The 22,162-nt window shown below is 32.7% G+C and overlaps 1 protein-coding gene across 1 annotated transcript in view; it reads right to left on the bottom strand.

The window, feature by feature from the left end:
- Positions 1-22,162, bottom strand: part of GALNT1 (polypeptide N-acetylgalactosaminyltransferase 1) — a 165,126-nt gene that overhangs the window by 106,306 nt on the left and 36,658 nt on the right. The window contains exon 2 of the mRNA XM_051969768.1: positions 1,070-1,308. Within this exon, the coding sequence (XP_051825728.1) occupies positions 1,070-1,208 (139 nt within the window). The 5' untranslated portion in view covers positions 1,209-1,308. The remainder of the gene's footprint in view (positions 1-1,069; positions 1,309-22,162) is intronic.

Raw genomic sequence — 22,162 nt, forward strand, 5'->3', positions numbered from 1 at the left:
GAGAATGGGAGGTGTCTCTTCTGGATAGCTGAAAATTAGCAGATTTTATATACTAAGAAATTTAATCACTGACTAATCGCTAAATATTTTTTAAAATTTAAAATAGTAGCCAAAGCCCTTTTTGTAGTGGCTAGAAAGTGGAAAATGAATGGATGCCCATCAACTGGAGAATGGTTGAGTAAATTGTGATATATGAATATTATGGAATATTATTGTTCTATAAGAAATGACCAGCAGGAAGAATACAGAGAGGCTTGGAAAGACTTATATGAACTGTTGCTGAGTGAAATGAGCAGAACCAGGAGATCATTATACATTTCAACAATAATACTGTATGGGGATGTATTCTGATGGAAGTGGATATTTTTGGCAAAGAGAAGATCTAATTCGGTTCCAATTGATCAATGATGGACAGAATCAGCTATACCCAGAGAAGGAACACTGGGAAATGAATGTGGACTACTTGCATTTTTGTTTTTCTTCCCAGGTTACTTTTACCTTTTGAATCCAATTCTTCCTGTGCAAAAAGAGAACTGTTCGGTTTTGCACACATATATTGTATCTAGGATATACTATAACATATTTAACATGTATAAGAATGCCTGCCATCTAGGGGAGGGGGTGGAGGGAGGTAAGGGAAAAGTCAGAACAGAAGTGAGTGCAAGAGATAATGTTGTAAAAAAATTACCCATGCATATGTTCTGTCAATAAAAAGTAATAAATAAACAAACAAATAAATGAAAATAGTAGCCAAGAAGTGAGCGTCACCTCTATTTATCTACCATTTCATACTATACTTTCTTGTGCTGTATTTTGAATAATATTTGAGTAAAATGCCAAACATACAAAATAAGATGATAACTAAGCACACTGAATATTTTGTTCTTCCTTGTCTTTAACTGTTGGAAGAATTCATCAGAACTTCATAATTCCAAGAATTTTAATATTTTATTTGATATAGATATTTTTAAATATTAAATATATATATTTTTCTCAAGTATTAAAATATACAAATTTAATCTCAGCATGCTGCAGATGCATTTTTTCAAAATTCTAAATATTAACTCACCATCACCAGCAGGTAGTCCTCTCTCCTTTTTCTCATCACATTTGTTGCAGTCACTGAAGTAAAGCAGCAGAAACATATCCAGAAGTACCCAAATCAAGGAGGTGGCGAGGACCACCTTACAATATGCAAATTTTCTCATGGCACTTTAAATAAAATGCAAAAATTCTTTAAAATATATAAATATAGAAATATCTCCAAGATAACTTCAAATCAGTTTCATGAGAGATCACCTTCACAATCTGTAATAAGAAAAATAAAAAACTTCAAATTAAAAACAGAAAACTAGGAAAATAAATTATAAAATTAACATGCTATTCACTTCAAACTTTTATATTAATAATAAACCTGACCAAGAGATGCTCAAAACAGACTGTCATCCTAAAGCTCTAATTTTAAGCATTTTGTTTTTGCCTACTTTTATATTGCTTTTTACTTAAAAATGCAGACAGTGAATTTAAGAAACATTTCAATTCAATTTATTTCAATATTTATTTTGTTTTAAGAATTTTATGGCAATTGTAAGAGAATAATAAAATTTTCTTAAAAGTAGATAACATTTATATAGCATCTATTATGTGTCAGGTACAATTATCATCTCTTTTGAGCCTCACAATAACTCTGGGATAGGTGTTATTATTATTTCTACTTTACAGATGAAAAGACTGAGGCAAACAGAAATTAAGTGACTTGCCAAGTCACATAGCCAGTAGCTTCGGAGCTCTCAAGTCTTTCTAATTCTATGCCTGGCACTCTATCCACTGTACCACCTGGCTCCTCTTATCAAAATTGACTGAAGTTTCTTAAAAGTAAGACTTAGAACCATATCTTGTAAATCATGTGGCTTGACTACCCTTTGCCATTTATATAAAGAAACTGAAGCCCAAAAAAGTTCAGGTTCACATAATATAGACGAGAGTACCAAATCTAAAAGTTCATTATAATAATAATGGCTTAAGCTGAATCATAGACTAAGATATAATTATAAACTGTTGAGATTGCAGCAGCTTTTAAAAAATATTCTGATGGAAGGTCTCAGATACACAAGTGTGAATGTATATATACAGTTTGAAACTTAATTTTTAATTAAATTATATTAGACATAAAAAAAAGATTTTGTAATGTTGATAAGGGAAACTAAAACATTAAGAAATTAAATTTCCATGTCAATGAAATTAAATACAAGGAAAAAGGCTACAAAACACTACATAAACATTTTATAGTGGATTTCACAGTGAAAGTGTGCCTAGGTAGCTTCTTCTTTACTTCGAATTTTTGCAGCATGAGACAACTAAAAGGTAAATAAAAAACCTAGACATTTATAAAGGAATAAAAGAATGATCCTAGAGTATCATCATCTACTTCACCCCTGTTCTTTTACCTCTATACACTCTCCTGACTAGCTATAAGGACTTTAAAAATGACAAATCAAAGGCATGAGGGCAGACTTAATGACTATGATTTTTAGACATATTAAAACTCTGGAAAGTAAGGCACTCTCAGAATTACTTTCATAAGAAACTATTTTTCATTTTTAACAAGTATTTCTTGGATGTGTTATGAGATATGTACAGCTTCTATGACAAATTGCAATATAATTTCCTCAGGAATATGACTATCACTTTTAAGTAATTTCTAATTATTTAAAAAAATATATCAAATATAATGACTAAAAAATCAAAACTAAAGAATCACAATATTTTTCATATTTTCTGCAGCATTTATCCAATACTAAATAACAATGCTAAAGTACAGTTTTCCAAAATAAGCAAGTTATCATGAGTCATTACCATGGGAGTCAATATAATGAGAATAATGATTTACAGGAGACAGAACACAGTACTTGAGATCACAGATCTTATGTCTGAATCACTTTGAGGCCTTCGGGAAGCCACTTGGCCTCAAGTCTCATTTTCCTCATCTTTAAAATAAAAGATTTGGACTATATGATCTATGGGGTTGTTTGCAGAACTAAATTCTATAATTTTGAAGTCATTTAGCTTTATATCTATGACAGTTTGTTGGTTTAATACAAAACCAACAGCATTTTCTTAACTTTGGAGAACACTTGCATGTATAGGTTCTCTGCATATTGATTGATTAGTAAATGCACAGTCACAAACTCTACTAAAGTTCTACATGCATGTCTCATTATAGCAAGGCAGCAACTCTGGATTCTGAAAGATTCCACTGTCATATATTGCCAATGGAGAACAGAGTCTAAAGAAATGAAGCGAATAATTTCATAGAAACCTTGGAAGACTTGAATGAAATGATGCAAAATAACCAGAACCAGTAAAAAAAAAATTCATACAATATATATTATATTTAACATATACTTTAACATATTCAACATGTATTGGTATACCTGCCATTTGGGGGAGGGGATTGGGGAAAGGAGGGGGAAAAGTGGAACAAAAGGTTTTGCAACTGTCAATGCTGAAAAATTACCCATGCATATAACTTGTAAATAAAAAGCTATAATAAAAAAAATTCATACAATAATATTGTAAAGATAATCAACACTGATCAAGATAACAATCTACCATTATTTCAAATGATTCATAATGAAATAGACTAGCCACCTCTAGAGACAGAGCTGATGGACTACATCAATGTAGAATAAAGTATGTCTGTCTTTTTCTGATATGATTAATGCAATAATTTGTTTTGCATGAGTAGGTTTTTTTTTTTCCTCTCAACTTTTCAATGAGGTGGGGAAGAAGAAAAGGGAGAGAATTGAGTAAGGAAGTTAAAATAAAGTTGAATTTTAAAATGAAAGAGAATAGAAACTAAAAGGTTTCATCAAGGTGGGAAAGATGGGAGTGTGGACAGTTCATCATTATATTTCATGCCTATCTATCAAGAATCAGAGTAGCTTTAAATTAGAGAAATTCATTACCAGAAGATGTACCACCAGATGATTTTTTAGGCTATAGCAATTCACGAATAATGCTAAAATATCAGAAATCAAAGTCTGGGCTCAAATCTTGTCTCTGCCACTTACTACCTTATGGACCTCTCTGAGATTCTACTGCCTAATAAATAAAATGAGGGGATTGAATGAGATATTTTTAAGGTCTTTACAATGTAAAATTTATGACAGAATGATCCTTCTAATTCTGTATGATCATAGAATAGGCCAAACTTTTCAAAAAGTCCTTTTTTTCCTGTGTGGAAAAAAAAGTTTAAATTATGCTTAAAGAAAAAAAAAATAGCCTAAAGTATGCTACACTTAAAAGGTCACAAAATACCACATTTTGACAAACTCAGTGATTCATTTGACATTATAGCAAAAAGTCAGTGTAGATTATCATAAACATCCTGTATTATTTCATTTTGATGCTTATTTGAAACTTCAATAAATATAACTTAAGAATTAAAATTCTTTGGAATTTGAAATATAAAGATTTCTATTTAGCTTTCTAAAAAAACTTATAAGATTGGATATTTGTAATTGCCAATCAACTTTATATTCAAAATAAGTCTCATAACACAATAGTAGAAATGTTAATAGAAAATTTGTAAGAAACAGTATTTCCTTTATTGACATAAAACAGTTCTATGACCATATGGTTTATAAATTAAATAAAGCTACTGTAACTGATCTAATGTCACATTGCTTCTTTATAAGCATATACAAAGCATATAAAAGGAATTTAAGTAATACCATTAAACTACAAGGAATTTTTTTTCTGATACTGTATAAATCATATTACTGTATTCCTCACTCTATTTGTATACATTCAATGATTTGATTTGAAAAGTAAAATATGCTGAAGAAATTAATCTTCATAAAGTAAATACTAATAACAAACTGATCGGATAGCATAAGAGGATCTTCTTTGACATGATCTGAACAAAGCAAAGAGAGCCAACATAGGGATACCTCGTCATTGAAGTAGAGCTATTACTTGGCACACATATGGATCCACAATTTTGTAATTATTTTGTCTATGTAAATGTTGTCTCCTGCTATAGAAGATAACAAGCTCCTTGAGTTTAGAGTCTATTTAATCTTCTTGTGTTCCTAATGCTTAGAACAAAGTATTTATCAAATGTTTGCAGAATAATCATAATTGGCATTTGATAAAATCTCTGACAAAGATAGCCACACCAAAACTGTTTTGTGCTACAAAATCAACAATGTATCTAGTCTCTTTAGTTGCAAATCACTCCAGATCCCACAAATGTACACAAGTGAAAAAAAAATACAAAAGAGAATATTTGTGTGAGAACTAAACAAAGATAGGCAAAGCAGATAATTACAGTGAAGTCTTTTGTTGATTATGCTTGGATATATGTTGGGAGGGAAAGGCTTGGATATATGTTGGGAGGGAAAGAAGTGTGATATCAAAGTAGAGAACTATAGACAAGAGCAAGGAGAGTCAAATTTGAAAATCCCCTCACAATTCCAAGGTTTTAACTGGATTAGTCATTTAACAACTCAGAATCTCTATTTCATAATTTGTAAAGGGGGAAAATTGCCTAGCAGAATTGTTATAAAGATCAAATGGTATAACAACATAACTAAAATTTTGTAAACTTTAAATCATTACAGGTATGACAATTCCAATTAATACTATCATTATTATTCTATTTGTTAAGATTTTATGGAAAAGATTTACAGCAGCATATGAAGTGTCACACAGAGTGAGAGGACATGGTCGGACTGCAGTATGCATTGTTGCTGGGAGTATCTGTATCAGTGAGGTTATGGATCTCACTGCCCTTCATCAAAGTCCTTCTTGACAGAAGGAAGAAGTAGATTTCCTGATACATAACATCAAAAAAAAATTACATTGGAACAAGAAATAATTTTGATGTCAAGATTATCTAACCGTCAATATCACCAAAATAGGTTCATTCAGAATTTGAAGATCAATAAAATATTTTGGGTGCATTATTTTGTAAACATCAAAAAAAAAAGGCTATCAAAGAATTGCATTTTACACATCCCACATTTTAAAGGTAAGAAAAGTTGTTCAAAGAGATTAAATACTGGGCAAAGTATGACAGTGAAAAATGCATCAGATAAAGGATGTGAAGCCAAGTTTAATTCTAAATCCAAGAACATGAGGTCCTACTGTCAAAATCAAGCATGCTAGAAAGCCGTAAGTTGTCTTAATGAAAATCTGTTTTAAGAAGTAAAAGAGAACAAGAGAATTCTGAATTGGATTCAAAATAAGGGAAAAAACCAACATGAATCTTCAATGAAAATGGCCATTTAATTCAAAAGTACATGTTAGCCAGGGGAAGAACCCATTGAAATTAGTATAAAGGATCTGGGTTCAACATCTCAGTCCTGACACCTGTGACTTTTATAAATCATTAGCTAATTATTTAACTTCTCTGGACCTCAGTTTTCTCATCTATAAAACAGGGTGAACTATGACATCTTTTGCAGTCTAATTCCCTTATAGGATTGGGAAACAGGTCTTGAGAGATTAAGTAGCTTGATTAAGATTAGTCAAGAATGGCCATATACCAAGATAAGGTCAAAATGGGTTTATAATTTAGACATAAAGGATGATATTATAAACAAATTAATAAAGCAAGGAATAGTCTACTGTCAGATCTGTGGAGAAAGGAGGAATTTATGGCCAAAGAAGAACTAGAGAACATTATGAAATGTAAAACATAATTTTGATTACATGACATTAAAAAGGTTTTGCACAAACAAAACCAATGCAGCCAGGATTAGAAGTGAAGCAGAAGGTGGGGAGGGGATCCATAGCCAGTGTTTCCAATAGAGGTTTCATTTCTAAAATATATAGAGAAATGACACAAGTCAATCCTCAACTGACAAATCATCAAAGCATATGAACAGGCAATTTTCAGATGAAGAAATTAAACCATTTCTAGTCATAGGAAAAAATGCTCTAAATCAGTATTGATCAGAGAAATATCAATTAAGTACCATTTTATACCTCTCAGATTGGTCAAGATGACAGGAAAAGATGTTGGAGGAGATAATGGAAAATGACACTAATGCATTGTTGGTGGAGTTTTAAAATGATCCAATCATTCTGAGGAATAATTTGGAGCTCTGCCCAAAGGGCTATCAAACTGTGCATACTCTTTGATTCAGCAGTTTCACTATTGGGTCAGCATCTTGAAGAGATCATAAAAAAGGGAAAAGGACCATATGTGCAAAAATGTTTGTAGCAGCTGTTTTTGTAGTGGCAAGGTACTGGAAACTGAATAGATGCCCGTCAGTTGGAAAATGGCTGAATAAGTTATGTATATGAATGTAATGGAATATTATTTTTCTATAAAAAAGGACAAACAGGGTGATTTCAGAAAAACCTGGAAAGACTTACATAAATTGATGCTTATAGAACTAAATAGAACCACGAGAACATTGTGAACAACAAGATTATGGGATGACCAATTGTAAGGAACTTGGCTCTTTTCAACGATGAAGTGATTCAAGGCAATTCCAATACACTTGTGATGGAAAGAGACATATGCATTCAGAGAGGGAACTATGGAGACTAAAGGATATAATCATAGTATTTTCAACTTTTGTTGTTTACTTTTTTTTCTTAATCATGTTTTCCCCCCCTTTGATCTGATTTATCAGACAATTAGTTAATCAATGACACAAAAGGGTTTCACAAAATTATTTGAGGTATATCTATAAATATTTTTGCTATCTCACAAATACAAACTTTTCATTGAATGCCTACTGATTAATATAAAAAGCAAAAGAAAGTCAAGAAAATAGATATTATTTATCCAATAGAGAGGATAGCCTAGAAACCAAGATTAGATGAAAGAAGACCTTTTGATAGGAACCTGTAGCCATTAAAGACCAAAAAAGGTAGTATAAATTCAAATATGTTTTTATAACTGTAATATAATGATATCATATTTTGATTCTAAGTATGATGCTGTCTAAACACTTTCTCTTTTTTTCTTCCATTGTTTTCAGCTACATGTAAAAACCTTTTTTCTTAACATTTAAAACTTTCTCTCTTTTCTTCCCTTCCAAATCCACTCCCATTGAGAAGGCATATGCGAAGTCATTTTGTGCGGGCAGGGGAAGAGAGGAGGACCCTCCCCCCCCAATAAAGCACAGATCTACTCCCACACAAACACAAAAGACCTCAAAAAAAAAAAAAGAAAAAAAAAGCATGCTTCAATATGTATTCAGGCTCAATCAGTTCTTTCTCGTCATATATTTAGCATTTTTCATCTTAAATCTTTCAGAATCGTCCTGGATTACTGATTTGCTGAGAATAAACAAATCATTCATATTGTATATTGCTATTACTTTATACATAGTACATTTCCCTTTGTATAAGCTCATGGAGAACTTTCCAGGTTTTTCTGAGAGCATCTTGCTCATCATTTCCTATAGAACAATAGAATACCATCATAAAAACGTAGCACAATTTATTCAATCATTCCCCATCTGTTGGGTAATCCCTCAATTGTCCTGAGAAAAAAGGTACTATAAATATTTTTACACATATATGTCCTTTTACTCTTTTTAATCTTTTGGGATACATATCTATACTTCCTTACACATTTGAGACATAGGACCTTCATCAGAGAAACTTGCTTCAGAATTTTTTTACAATTACTATTGCTAAGTGAATTTCCTGCTTATTTGTTCTATTTTCTCCCGTCTTAAAAGTGTTTTGCTTCTATCTAGCCTTTCTCCCAATATACCCTCTCTTCTCTAATTTTCCTCCTTTTATGTATCCTCTTCCCCTTCTACTTTCCTTCAGAGTAAGATAAGATTTAGATACCTATATTGAGTGTTGTTATTTTCTTTGAGCCAATTTTGAGAGTAAGATTCAAACTTCTTTCCCCTTCCTATCCCTCCTTTCCCTTTACTGTAAACTTTTTCTTATTTCTTTTGTGACAGATAATTTATACCATTCCACCTCTTCTATTCCCTTTTCCCCAGCACATTTCTCTCTCGCCCCTTAATTTTATTTTTTATATATTATCCCATCATATTCAATTCACACATGTGCCCTTTATTATATATTCCTTCTAACTGCTTTAATAATAAGAAAATTGTTAAAAGTTAAAACTATCATTCTCCCATGTAGGAAAGTAAACAGATTAACCTATATTAAATTTCTCATGATTTCCTTTCCTGATTACTCCTCTTATGCTTCTCCAGAGTCCTGTATTTGAAAGTCACATTTTTTAATACTCAGCTCTGGTCTTTTCATCATGAATGTGTGAAAGTCCTCTATTTCACTGAATATTCAACGTTTCCCCAGTTTTGCTGGGTAGACTGTTTCTTGATTTTAATCCTAATTCCTCTGATCATAGTCCAAGCCTCTGATTCTTAAATGTAGAAGCTGCTAAATCTTGTGTTATTCTACCAGTTGATTCCATTATACCTGAAAATGTGTCTTTCTGGATACTTGCAATTTTTTCCCCTTGATCTGAGAGTTCTGGAATTTAACTATAATATTGCTGGGAGTTTTTATTTTGTAATCTTTTAAAGATTACAATTTCTAATTTACCCTCTCATTCTAGAATATCAGAACAATTTTCCTTGACAATTTCTTGAAAGATGATTGCTTTCAGGTAGACTAATAATTTTTAAATTATCTCTCTGGACCTATTTTCCAGGTCAGTTGTTTTTCCAATGAGATATTTTACATTGTTTTCTATTTTTTTCATTCTTTCAGTTTCATTTTATTGTTTCTTGATTTTTCATAAAGTCATTAGCTTCTATTTGCTCAATTCTAATTTTTAAAGAACTATGTTTCTTATTGAACTTTTGTACCTCCTTTCCCATTTGGCCAATTTTGCTTTTTATGGCATTCTTCTTCTCATTTTTTTATAACTCTCATTTCTCTTCCCAATTTTTCCTCTACCTCTCTTGATTTTCAAAATCCCTTTTGAACTCTTCCATGGTTTGAAACTAATTCTACTTTGTCCTGGAGGATCAGGATGTAGGAGCTTTGACTTTATTTTCTGAGTAGGTACTTTGATCTTCTTTATCACTATAGTAACTTTCTATGGTTAGAATCTTTTTATGTTGTTTGCTCATTTTCCCAATCTATCACCCAGTTTTTAACTCTTTATTAAAATAAGGCTACATTTCCAGGATAAAAGGTACAATGTCCCAAGTTTCAGGAGTTTTGTGCAACTGTTTCCAGATATCTTTCTAGGGTCTAATGCTGGAAGTTGGCTTTGCAACCCAGATCTGACTGTATCAGTGCTAGCAAAGAAACCCCTATAATCTCCCTTCTGACCACCTGTCTGGCCTCCTTACCTATGAGCTAAGACCTCTGGAAGCCACCTCTGTTGTTTCTACCGCTGCCATTAATGCTACTGCTGATTCAGTGGATCCCAAAGTCCATTACTGGTTTGCTGAGGCTCCCTTTTCAATGCAACAGACCTGCTGATCTTCTAAGTTGTTTTCAGCTGGAAATTTGCTTCACTCTGTCTTTTTGTGAGTCCCGATACTCTAAAATTTGTTTAGTCATTATTTAGAAGTATTCTGAGGGACCTCAGGAGAGTCCCTGCCTTTACTCTGCCAGACACTAACTTCTCTAACAAACATCTCTATCCTATTTTTCCCCACCTGTACACTGTGCCTTTTGGAACCCAGGTTCTATATTAACAAACTATATATTATAATTAGTCTGAGTTTTCAACATGGAAATTATTATGAATAGTTTGTATTTAATTCTAAATATACACATTGTTTCCCCTAGTAGAATGTAAAATTTGAAGGAAGAAGCTGTTTAGTTTGATCTTTATATTCCTAAAGTCTTGAACAGTGCCTAGCACAGAGTAGGTACCTAAAACACTGGTTAATTGAACTGAAAGCTTCTAGTGTTTTCTAGTGTAAGATTATTTTAGGTTTGCTTTGTGTATATATTTTAAATCCTTAAATATGTATAAGGTTTCCCCTGAAAGGATATAAGGTCCTTTAAAATAAGAACTTTTATTTTTTATTTTATATTCCCAGAACCAAGAAATGTCTAATAAACACCTGATCAATAGTCATGAGACATGCAATGGAATATCACATGCTCATATATTTTTTTCCACTTGCTAGGAACCCTTAATTCCCATACCCTGATCAATGAGTCAAAGGATAAAAGTGAAATTGCAACTAGTTCTGGAAAGACTATGTCATCAGGAAGTAGCCAGGTCTCAATGAAAGTCACAAGATGAAAAGAATGGAAAAGGAAAAGATTTATGATGAAAATAAGTTTGTTACCTACACAATCCAGAGAGCACAGTGAACAGGATAGGCAATTTTAGAGAGGGACATTGAAGGAGCTGTACTAAGGGACTAGGAATAAGGAAGGAAGGATTTGAATTATGATAAGTGGAATCCACTAGGATGGGGAGGAATGTGTTGGTTGGGATTTTGCAAATCACTGATAGATATGTTGAGATAGGTTATTACTCTCAGTAAAGGTTGTTCTAACTTGGAAGTTCTTTCTAGATATTTGTTAAGTATCTTAGGCAATGGGACTACTGGGACCATGGGGGTGTGGGAAAAGGTGATGGATGAAAGTGTTTCTCTATTATTTAATCTTTTGCTGGTATACCAGGCTCAGGAGATAGGAGACAAGGAGCATGAAAAGTCTGTAGGAAGGAAAGGTCCCTAACAAGTGGAAAAAGATATATGAGCATGTGATAAAGTAATATTTCTCTGTTCTAAAATCTTCTACTTAGTAAGTATGTAATATTTCAAATAAATTAACTGATTGATGCCAATATTTAACAGAAGATGCTATGCTTTTCTTCCTATGCAACATTTTTTCATTAAAGACTTGGATGAATATAGAGAAAAGATACTTTATAAACTTACAATATCTTAAATGTCAGAATCAAGATTCAAAACACTTGAAAGGGCTGGCCTTGCTAACAAGATGAAACTGAAAGAAGATAAACACAATATCCTACAATAATATTAAAACAAATACACTACATAAACAGAGTAAAGGGATTTCACACATGCTAATGGTATGATGCAGATATTTTAAAAACAAAAACATAACACCCAGCACAAGCATTTGTGGGTAGTAGGGAAGGTACTTCTTCAGTGAAAGGGACTCTTGGTGAGCAACTTCTTTAAGCAATGTATATGGACACAGGGAGTTGGTTGAGGATAATGAGGTTAACTGGTTTGTCCAGAATCACATAGTCATGTGCCACATGAAGGATTTTTTAAGATCTTTCTGAATAAGAAGCAGCTCTCCATTCATTGTCACAAACATTTTTATGTTAGATTAATATATTTATGTACTACTATGAAAAATGAGAAGTGATTTTTTTAAAAAAAAAAAGATATCTACAGTTTATATGTATAAAAGATTATCCATAAGGATTTGGTCCTGAGTTGGAATAGTCCCAGGATCAAAGGTAGCAGCTATGGTTTAGCTACAAGGGAAGGGACAGAGGGAGGAAAGGAGGATCATTCTGAGTGACAGCAGAACAATAGTTATGCAGTTGTAGGAAGTCACAGAGGATGACTAGATTTCAATGGCTCAGAGATACTAGAAAGGTCCCCTCCCCAGGGAGGCATTTTTTTTTTTTTTAAATGAAAGTTACGCTGAAGATACAGAGCTCAATCAAGCAATGAGGAGTAAGGCTATCTATATCTTTTTAAGACTCCATTACTGCCTTGAGTTGCCCAGAAAGGGAAGGTTTAAGGTCAAAGTAAAAAACTCATTTACAGTCCCAGAGTCTTTATTTATAGTATCTCTTTTAAAATTCCTTGTGTGTTGAATCTGTGAATCCTCTTCATCTTTTGCAATTACTTTTAGTGTAGAACATAAAAAGCTGTCCTATGCCTGACATCCACATTGTACCTTGGAAAACCTTAGATATTAGTCATATCAAAGCTTCCCTTTTAGAAATTTTTCTGGGAATATTTGGTAGGGAAATTAAAAAGTGAAAAAGCACCTGACCCCTGTGAGGTCAGGTCTCTAGCATGACTCCAGACAGATCCTTTAAATCCAGAGAATTCTGTGAGCATGCTTGGGCTAAGGGGTACAATTACTTTACATAATTTGCTCTCTTGGGTATTCTGTATTCTTCTATTAATGTTAGTGATATATGTTTTAACTTTTATTAAAAAATATTTGTCATTTGGTATTTGTGTTTCATTCATATAAATTCTTCATTAGATGTTAGGCAATTCATCATAATTACTCAAATATCTGGCAACTAATAGCATTTAACTGTATTTAATAATATAGCCAATTAACAAAAGTTTATATAAAAATTAACCAAACATCTTGAAAACTTTTTTTTAAAGACTACTCAGAGAACCCACCACTAAGAGATATCATTAGATTTTTATCTGGATAGCTGGCCCTCTGAAAGCCCATGCGAGCATCTCATCTAGAATATTCTCTTCCTAGGAGCAGTTATTTTTAGCCAAATGGTTACATTAATTCCAAAAGTCATAAATGACTTTTATTAGGATCCTTTTTTTAGGACTGTTTAGAACTCGCCCAAAGTGTCTCCCTAATATAACATATTAAAACTAAGACATACTTACCATCTTTTAGAATGGGAAGTTTAGCTTGAGCACTACCTTAATGTAACAAGGTCAGTATAAGACAACTCCCTGCATCATCCCTAGTAACTAACACTTTTGCTCTATTCCTGATTTCCAGTCAAGACAAAACAAACAAACAAAAAATATATAGCCCCAAACTACAATCACATGGATGTTTCCCTGGTCTAGTGAAGAGAGTAGGGTAGGACACAAAGACTTTCCCCCACAAGTCAAGACACTGTAAATTTGGATCTAAGCAAGATAAAAAAGCCTTCTTAAAACTCCAAAAAAGGGAAGAAGATTCCCTCATGTTTCTTTCTCAATATGTCAAGAAACAAGCTTAATAATAATAATAATAAAACTCTTTGCAAACTTCTAAGTTTAACAAAGTACTTTCTTATAACAACTCTGTGAGCTAGGTATTGCAAGTATTATTATTCTCATTTTCTACTAAGACAGTCACTCAGCAAGCACTTATTAAGGATTTAAAATACTAGGGTTAAAAAGAAAAGCCAAAAAACAAAGAAGTCCCTGCTCTCAGGAAGCTCACATTCAAATGGGAAGAACATGCAAATAGCTAAGTATATATAAGATACACAGAGAGAAAAGATCAAAGGTAATTTATTACAGAAGACAATTAACAATTGGAAAGGAAAGGCCTCATGCAGAAGTTGGACTATAAACTGTCTCTTGAAAGAAACTAAGGAAAGCAAGCAGCAGGAATCATTCAACAATTATATGGTTGTGGCATAATAAATATGAGTCAAGATTCAAATCTAGGTCTTTCCTAATTTCAGATCCAGAAATTTTTCTACTTTTTGCACTGTTCCTCACTATTAAATAACTTAAGTTTATATTCCTTATGATAAAACCTAGAAATATAATCAAGACACAGAAACCAAAAGTACTTTTACATATAATTTTGTCCAGTGACCATTAGGTAAGGAATCTAGGAATAATAATTATTATTATTTATCTCATCTGTAAAAATTACAGAATTAAAGCAGATAATATCTGAGGTATCTTACAATTTGAATAATGATATTACAGCAATCCTTTAAGTACATGCTAAGCCTACAAATTTTTATTTCTAGAAGATGGAAAAGAGGGCAGTTTCAGAAGATTGTCATTCCTCTCTAGGATCCTCCTAATCCTGACTCTATATACAATGGCAGAGCAGCCTCCTCACCTTGGAAGTTTACCTTTTTCTTGCCTTTTCACACTTGAAATGGAATGGGCCCTACCTAGCAAGATCTCTGTTTGCAGTAAAGAAGGAGGGGAAGAAAAATAAGTTGTTATTACCCACCAGGACAAGTGCAGAGGGATAGGGTTGTGGTAAACAGGGCATGGTTGACCACACACCCAGGTGCAAGGAGCCTAAATCCTAACAGACAGGATGCTAGGAAGCTTGGGTCCTGCTAAATGTTTTTATTCCTTGTTTTTCCTATTTAGCCAATGATTACGATAGTAAATATCTCCCTTGAGAGGGTCTAACCAATGAGCAAAGAGTAAACCTCTTCCCCCTTCCACTCCCAACTCTACCTTTCCCTATAAAACACCCATCCTGGAATACCTCCTTAGACTAACTAGTCCCTTGATGCTGCTTGGTCCCGTTCTTGGTCCCTGTGCTTTATATGACAATAAAGCCTTTTCCTCTGAGAAACCAGTCTGGTATTCAGGTAATTTTTATCTATCAAATCTACTCTTCCACTGCAGAAATGTACTCTACCTCAATGGCCACTTCCTCTGATTGGTTGGTTCCTCCCTGAACCTTCTCTTCGGACTTTCTCCATCATCTTTTCACAAATAACTTCTCCTTCTTCCTTCAAACATTTTCAGCTTGTTTTTATGTGTGGACCTTCTACATTAGAAAAGTTCCTTTAGGAAGAGACTATCTTTCTTTCAACTTTATATTTGTACTTCCAGCATTTAGTCCAGTGCCTTGTGCATAATAAGCACTTAATATTAGGTGATCGACCTAACATCAAGTAAAAAACAGTGTTATGTCCATTGTAAATTTATGTTACCTAATCTTTAGACAATCCTTTTGCTTCCCCAATTTATTCCACTTAACAGAGTTGCTACTCAAAAGCTCTTCTTTCTCAAACCTACTACAGAATAACTCCCCCAACTCCTCAACCTAAAGGACTCAAAGAGCTCAAGAAGTATAAAAAAGCTTTTTCTAGGAAAGGAGAAGATATGTAGGACACAGAAGAAAACAGGATGAGAAAGACAAGAGATGTCTTCGAGAAAGTTTTAAGATATCAAGGGAGAGTATCATGCAAAAAAAAGACATGATAAATGAAAAAAGAGAGGGATTTAACAGAAGCAGAAGAGAGATTAAAAAAAGAGAAAGCAAGAATACATCCAAGTATACAAGAATGATCTTAACATCATCAATAGCCATGATTTGTTTTCTGATCTAGAAATAGACATACTGAAGAAGGAAGTCAAGTGGGCCTTAGAAAGCATTGCTAAACAATAAGGGTAGTTAAAGTGACAGAATTCTAGTTAAGCTATTTAAAACCCTAAAAAGATGATGCTGTTAAAATGGCTATATTCAAATTGCCACTAAATTTGGAAAACACAACAGTGGCCACAGGATTGGAAAAGATCTATAGAGGTCCCAATTCTAAAGAAGGATAATGCCAAGGAATTTCTAAGTTACTAAATAACTGCACTTATTTTATATACCAGCAAAAATTATACTTAGGATTCTGCAAGCTAGGTTTCAGCAATACATGAACAGAGAATTACCAGAAAAGCAGGCTGGTTTTCAAAGAGGTAAAGGAATTAGAGACCGAATTGCCAGCATTTGCTCAATTCTGCAGAAATTCTCCAGAAAAACAACTACTGCTTTATTGAGTCCACCGAAGCTCAAAACTGTGAATCACTTTTAATAAAATGTGACAAGTCCTCAGAAGAGATGGAAGTACTTATTTGTCTCTAGGGGAACTTGTGTACAGGTCAAGAAGCTATAGTTAGATCTGAACATGGAACTTTTTAGTTTAAGATTAGAAAAAGAGTACAACAAGGCTGTATAGTGTCACCTTATTTAACTTATACGGAAAGTACATTATACAATATGCTAGATATGTAGATGGCAAAAAGTGAAGAGGATTTTTGATGAGTATAAAAGAGGAGCATGTAAAAGCTGACTTGAAGCTTAATATCAAAAAAATCTTGGCAACTGGTCCCATCACTTCCTGGCAAATGAAGGAAGAAAAAGTGGAAGCAGTGTCAGATTTTATATTTTTAGATTCAAAAATGATTGTAGATGGTGATTGAGGTCATGAAAAAAAGTAAACATTTGCTCCTTGGAAGGAAAGCTAAGACAAATCTAGACAGCATACTAAAAAGAAAGTCATCATCTTACCAGCAAAGTTCCACATAGTCAAAGCCCTATGGTTTTTCTAGTAGCAGTGTGGGCTGTGAGAACTAGACTATTAAGGAAAGCTGAGTACCACATAATTGATACTTTCAAATTGTGGTGTTGTTGACTTTTGAGAATCCCTTGTATAGCAAGGAAGTCAAATCAGTCATCACTTAAATTAATTCAGGCTATCACTGGAAAGTCAAATACTAAAACTAAAGGTTAATGTTGGGCAAGACTGAAGGCAAAAAAGAAAAGCAGACAGCAGAGGATAAATTGGATAGATAACATGGAAACAACAAACAGAAACTTGGACAATTTTTAAGAGATAGTGAAGAAGAAAAAGGATGTGGTCCATGGGGTCATAAGTCAGACATGACGGAACAACTGAATAACAGATAAGGCACACTCCAACGGGATCAGGAATGGTAAGTGAGAATCTTTAGTTTCTTTCAAGACCTAGTTCATTTCTACCACCACTATGTACATTCTTTCCTGATCCCCCAACTTGCTCATATCTATTTGTCAAGTGTCTAACCCTTTCCCAACAGTAGAATGAAAAGTCTTTTGAGATCTAAAACTTACACAGCAGAATATGAAAGGACCCAATATAAAGCAATAAATTTTCATTTCAAGAAAACCATATAATAAACACTGCATTTTGTATTCAAAGTTGTTCAGCTTTCCTTTGCCTCCTAGTAGGTTTTCTTTTGTTCCTTACTATGCACTTTTTACTTTATTTTCCCCTTGTTTCTCCTACACACACATCCCTCAACAAAGAAGACTACAATTAGGCATGGATGGATGGATGGACACACACACACATACGAGAGAGAGAGACCCCCCCCCCCAATAGATATATATATATAGATATATATATATAAATATATATCTACACACACACACACACACACACACACACACACACACACACACACACCATACTATGCTTATTTTCACTTATCTGTTTCTCTGAAGGTGAATAGCATCTTCTTACATATGTCCAAGTCTTTTCATGTTTTTCTAAATCAACTTATTTTTTCTTAAATCACAACCATATTCCATCCCAATCACATACTGTCTAAAAAAGTTTTTTCACCAATTTTCTGCTCTCCTTTTATTATTTGGCTATATAGATTTTATTTATATGACAAAAATTTCAGTTTTAAATAATCAAACTTACCATTTTATACTTCCACAATGCTCTCACCTTATAATATGGTTTAAGATCTAATATTATTAAATCTGCTTCCTTTACATCTTTTTTCTCCTGGTTTCTTTGAAGTTACTAACCTTTTATTCTTCTAAATAAACTTTGTTATTATTTTTACTACCTTAGTAAGATATTTTAATAGTATTGTACTTTTCTCAAATACATGCAAAGATTGTTTTAAAAATTCATCTTTGCAAAATCTTGTGTTCTAAATTTTTCTCCTTCCCCTCCCCAGATAGTAACCACTCTGATATAGATTAAACATGTACAATTCTTCTAAACATATTTCCATTTTCATCATGGGTGCAAAAAAAAAAAAAAAAGGCAGATCAAAAGGGAAAAAAACAAGAGAATTAAAAAAAAAAGCAAATAAACAACAATAATAAAAATGGTGAAAATACTATGCTTTGATCCACATTCAATCTCCATAGTTCTCTCTCTGGATGGGGGTGGTATTTTCCATCAGAAGTCTATTGGAACTGTCTTGAATCATTGCATTGTTGAAAAAAGCCAAGTTCATCACAGTTGATGATCACATAATCTTGTTGTTATAGTATACAATGTTTTCTTGGTTCTGCTCACTTCACTTAGCATCAGTTCAAGTTAAGTCTTTCCAGCTTTTTTGAAATCAACCTGCTCATCATTTCTTATAGAAATTCCATTAGATTCATATACCATAATTTATTCAGCCATTCCCCGACAGGCATCCACTCCATTTCCAGGTCCTTTCTACTACAAAAACAGTTGCTACAAATACTTTTGCATATGTTGGTCCTTTCTCTTTTTTATGATCTCTTTGGGATACAGATTCAATAGAGACACTATTTGATAGCTTTTTTGGGCATATTTCTTTGAGCCATATTGTTCTCCAGAATTATTGGTTCATTTCACAAGTCAGCACCAACAATTCATTAGTGTCCCAATTTTCTCACATCCTCTCCAACATTCATCATAACCTTTTCCTGTCAAATAAGATAAAATTTTAGTACTTTAATTGGGATGGTATTATATAAATATATATCTACACACACACACACACACACACACACACACACACACACACACACACACACCATACTATGCTTATTTTCACTTATCTGTTTCTCTGAAGGTGAATAGCATCTTCTTACATATGTCCAAGTCTTTTCATGTTTTTCTAAATCAACTTATTTTTTCTTAAATCACAACCATATTCCATCCCAATCACATACTGTCTAAAAAAGTTTTTTCACCAATTTTCTGCTCTCCTTTTATTATTTGGCTATATAGATTTTATTTATATGACAAAAATTTCAGTTTTAAATAATCAAACTTACCATTTTATACTTCCACAATGCTCTCACCTTATAATATGGTTTAAGATCTAATATTATTAAATCTGCTTCCTTTACATCTTTTTTCTCCTGGTTTCTTTGAAGTTACTAACCTTTTATTCTTCTAAATAAACTTTGTTATTATTTTTACTACCTTAGTAAGATATTTTAATAGTATTGTACTTTTCTCAAATACATGCAAAGATTGTTTTAAAAATTCATCTTTGCAAAATCTTGTGTTCTAAATTTTTCTCCTTCCCCTCCCCAGATAGTAACCACTCTGATATAGATTAAACATGTACAATTCTTCTAAACATATTTCCATTTTCATCATGGGTGCAAAAAAAAAAAAAAAAGGCAGATCAAAAGGGAAAAAAACAAGAGAATTAAAAAAAAAAGCAAATAAACAACAATAATAAAAATGGTGAAAATACTATGCTTTGATCCACATTCAATCTCCATAGTTCTCTCTCTGGATGGGGGTGGTATTTTCCATCAGAAGTCTATTGGAACTGTCTTGAATCATTGCATTGTTGAAAAAAGCCAAGTTCATCACAGTTGATGATCACATAATCTTGTTGTTATAGTATACAATGTTTTCTTGGTTCTGCTCACTTCACTTAGCATCAGTTCAAGTTAAGTCTTTCCAGCTTTTTTGAAATCAACCTGCTCATCATTTCTTATAGAAATTCCATTAGATTCATATACCATAATTTATTCAGCCATTCCCCGACAGGCATCCACTCCATTTCCAGGTCCTTTCTACTACAAAAACAGTTGCTACAAATACTTTTGCATATGTTGGTCCTTTCTCTTTTTTATGATCTCTTTGGGATACAGATTCAATAGAGACACTATTTGATAGCTTTTTTGGGCATATTTCTTTGAGCCATATTGTTCTCCAGAATTATTGGTTCATTTCACAAGTCAGCACCAACAATTCATTAGTGTCCCAATTTTCTCACATCCTCTCCAACATTCATCATAACCTTTTCCTGTCAAATAAGATAAAATTTTAGTACTTTAATTGGGATGGTATTATATAAATATACTAACTAGATAATAAGGTAAAAAAAATTACAATTATAATGGCTTTATCTTATCCAATAAATGTTAATTGTATAGCTCAAATTTTATCTGTATAAAAATGTTTATGTTTATATATATATATATATATATATTTAATTTAAATTTTATTTTATTTAATAATAACTTTGTATTGACAGAATCCATGCCAGGATAATTTTTTACATTATCCCTTGCACTCGCTTATGTTTCGATTTTTTCCCCTCCCTCCCTCCACCCTTCCCCCTATCCCCCCCACAAGATGGCAAGCAGTCCTATAAATGTTAAATATGTTGCAGTATATCCTAGATACAATACATATTTGCAGAACCAAACAGTTCTCCTGTTGCACAGGGAGAATTGGATTCAGAAGGTAAAAAATAACTTGGGAAGAAAATCAAAAATGCAAATAGTTCACATTCGTTTCCCAGTGTTCCTTCTTTGGGTGTAGCTGTTTCTGTCCATCATTTATCCATTGAAACTCAGTTAGGTCTCTTTGTCATAGAAATCAACTTCCATCAGAATACATCCTCTGTTTATGTTTATATTTGTATAGTTCTTATGTTTATTTTGGCAGGTATACCTGTCTTTTATACTGTCTCATTATTTTAAATGTATTAAAACAATATTGAATAATGTAGCTGACAATGTAGTTTCCCTATTTTTCTTTTTATTAAATTTACTTTAACGTAGTTTGAAATCATGATTACTTTTTTTAATAATAAATTTTACTCCTAACTTTTATGTTATATTTGTGCATATCTCGTTTTTATAGCAGTTCCTGAAAGTAACATATAGATGAATTCAAATTTTTAATCTGCTATCAGTTTCCATTTTATGGGTAAATTCATCCCATTCAAAATCTAAACTATAATTACTTGGATATTTTCCTCCTTCCTATTTTTCCTCACTATCCTTCTCACTCTATTCCCATTCTTCCTCACTTCTCTGCTTTACTTCTATTTACTACCTTGCCCTCCTATTCTTTAAACTATCTACCCATCCAAGCATCTCTCCCTTATCCTTTTCTCCCTCCCTAACTTACTGGCCTCTTATTTCTTTCTGAATGTTGAAGATTTTTATATTTGTATGTGTACAAACATACACACACGTGTTGTTCCCTTTTTAATCTATTTCTGATGAGTAAGGTTTCAGCACTACCAACACTATTCTCCCCTATTAACTTCTGTCTTAATTTTCTCCTTTTTTGCCTCATTTGTAGCAAGCAATTGCTTCTTTTTATCTTTCACAATATAGTTGTTTTTTTTAAATTTAGAATCATTCCATCATACTCAGTTTAGCTCAGGCCTTTCTTTCAAATTATCCAAATAGAAATAACAATAATAAAAGAATTGATATTTTCATATATAAATAATGATGTGACTTCATTGAGTTTCTAATAATTGGTCCTTAATATTTATATTTTTTCTGGATGCTATATGTCAAATTTTCCCTTAAAGTCCTGAAAATATCTGCAAGTCTTTCAGTTTGTTAAATATCTATTTTTTCCATTCAAAACTATACTTAACTTTTCTGGGTAAATTACCTTTGTCATAATCCCAGCTCTTTAGCTTTATGAAATAATAGTATTTCAAGACCTATGTTCCTTCAACAGAGTAGTTGC

This window comes from Antechinus flavipes, chromosome 1 (genome assembly GCF_016432865.1).
Source record: "Antechinus flavipes isolate AdamAnt ecotype Samford, QLD, Australia chromosome 1, AdamAnt_v2, whole genome shotgun sequence".
Taxonomy (NCBI): Eukaryota; Metazoa; Chordata; class Mammalia; order Dasyuromorphia; family Dasyuridae; genus Antechinus; species Antechinus flavipes.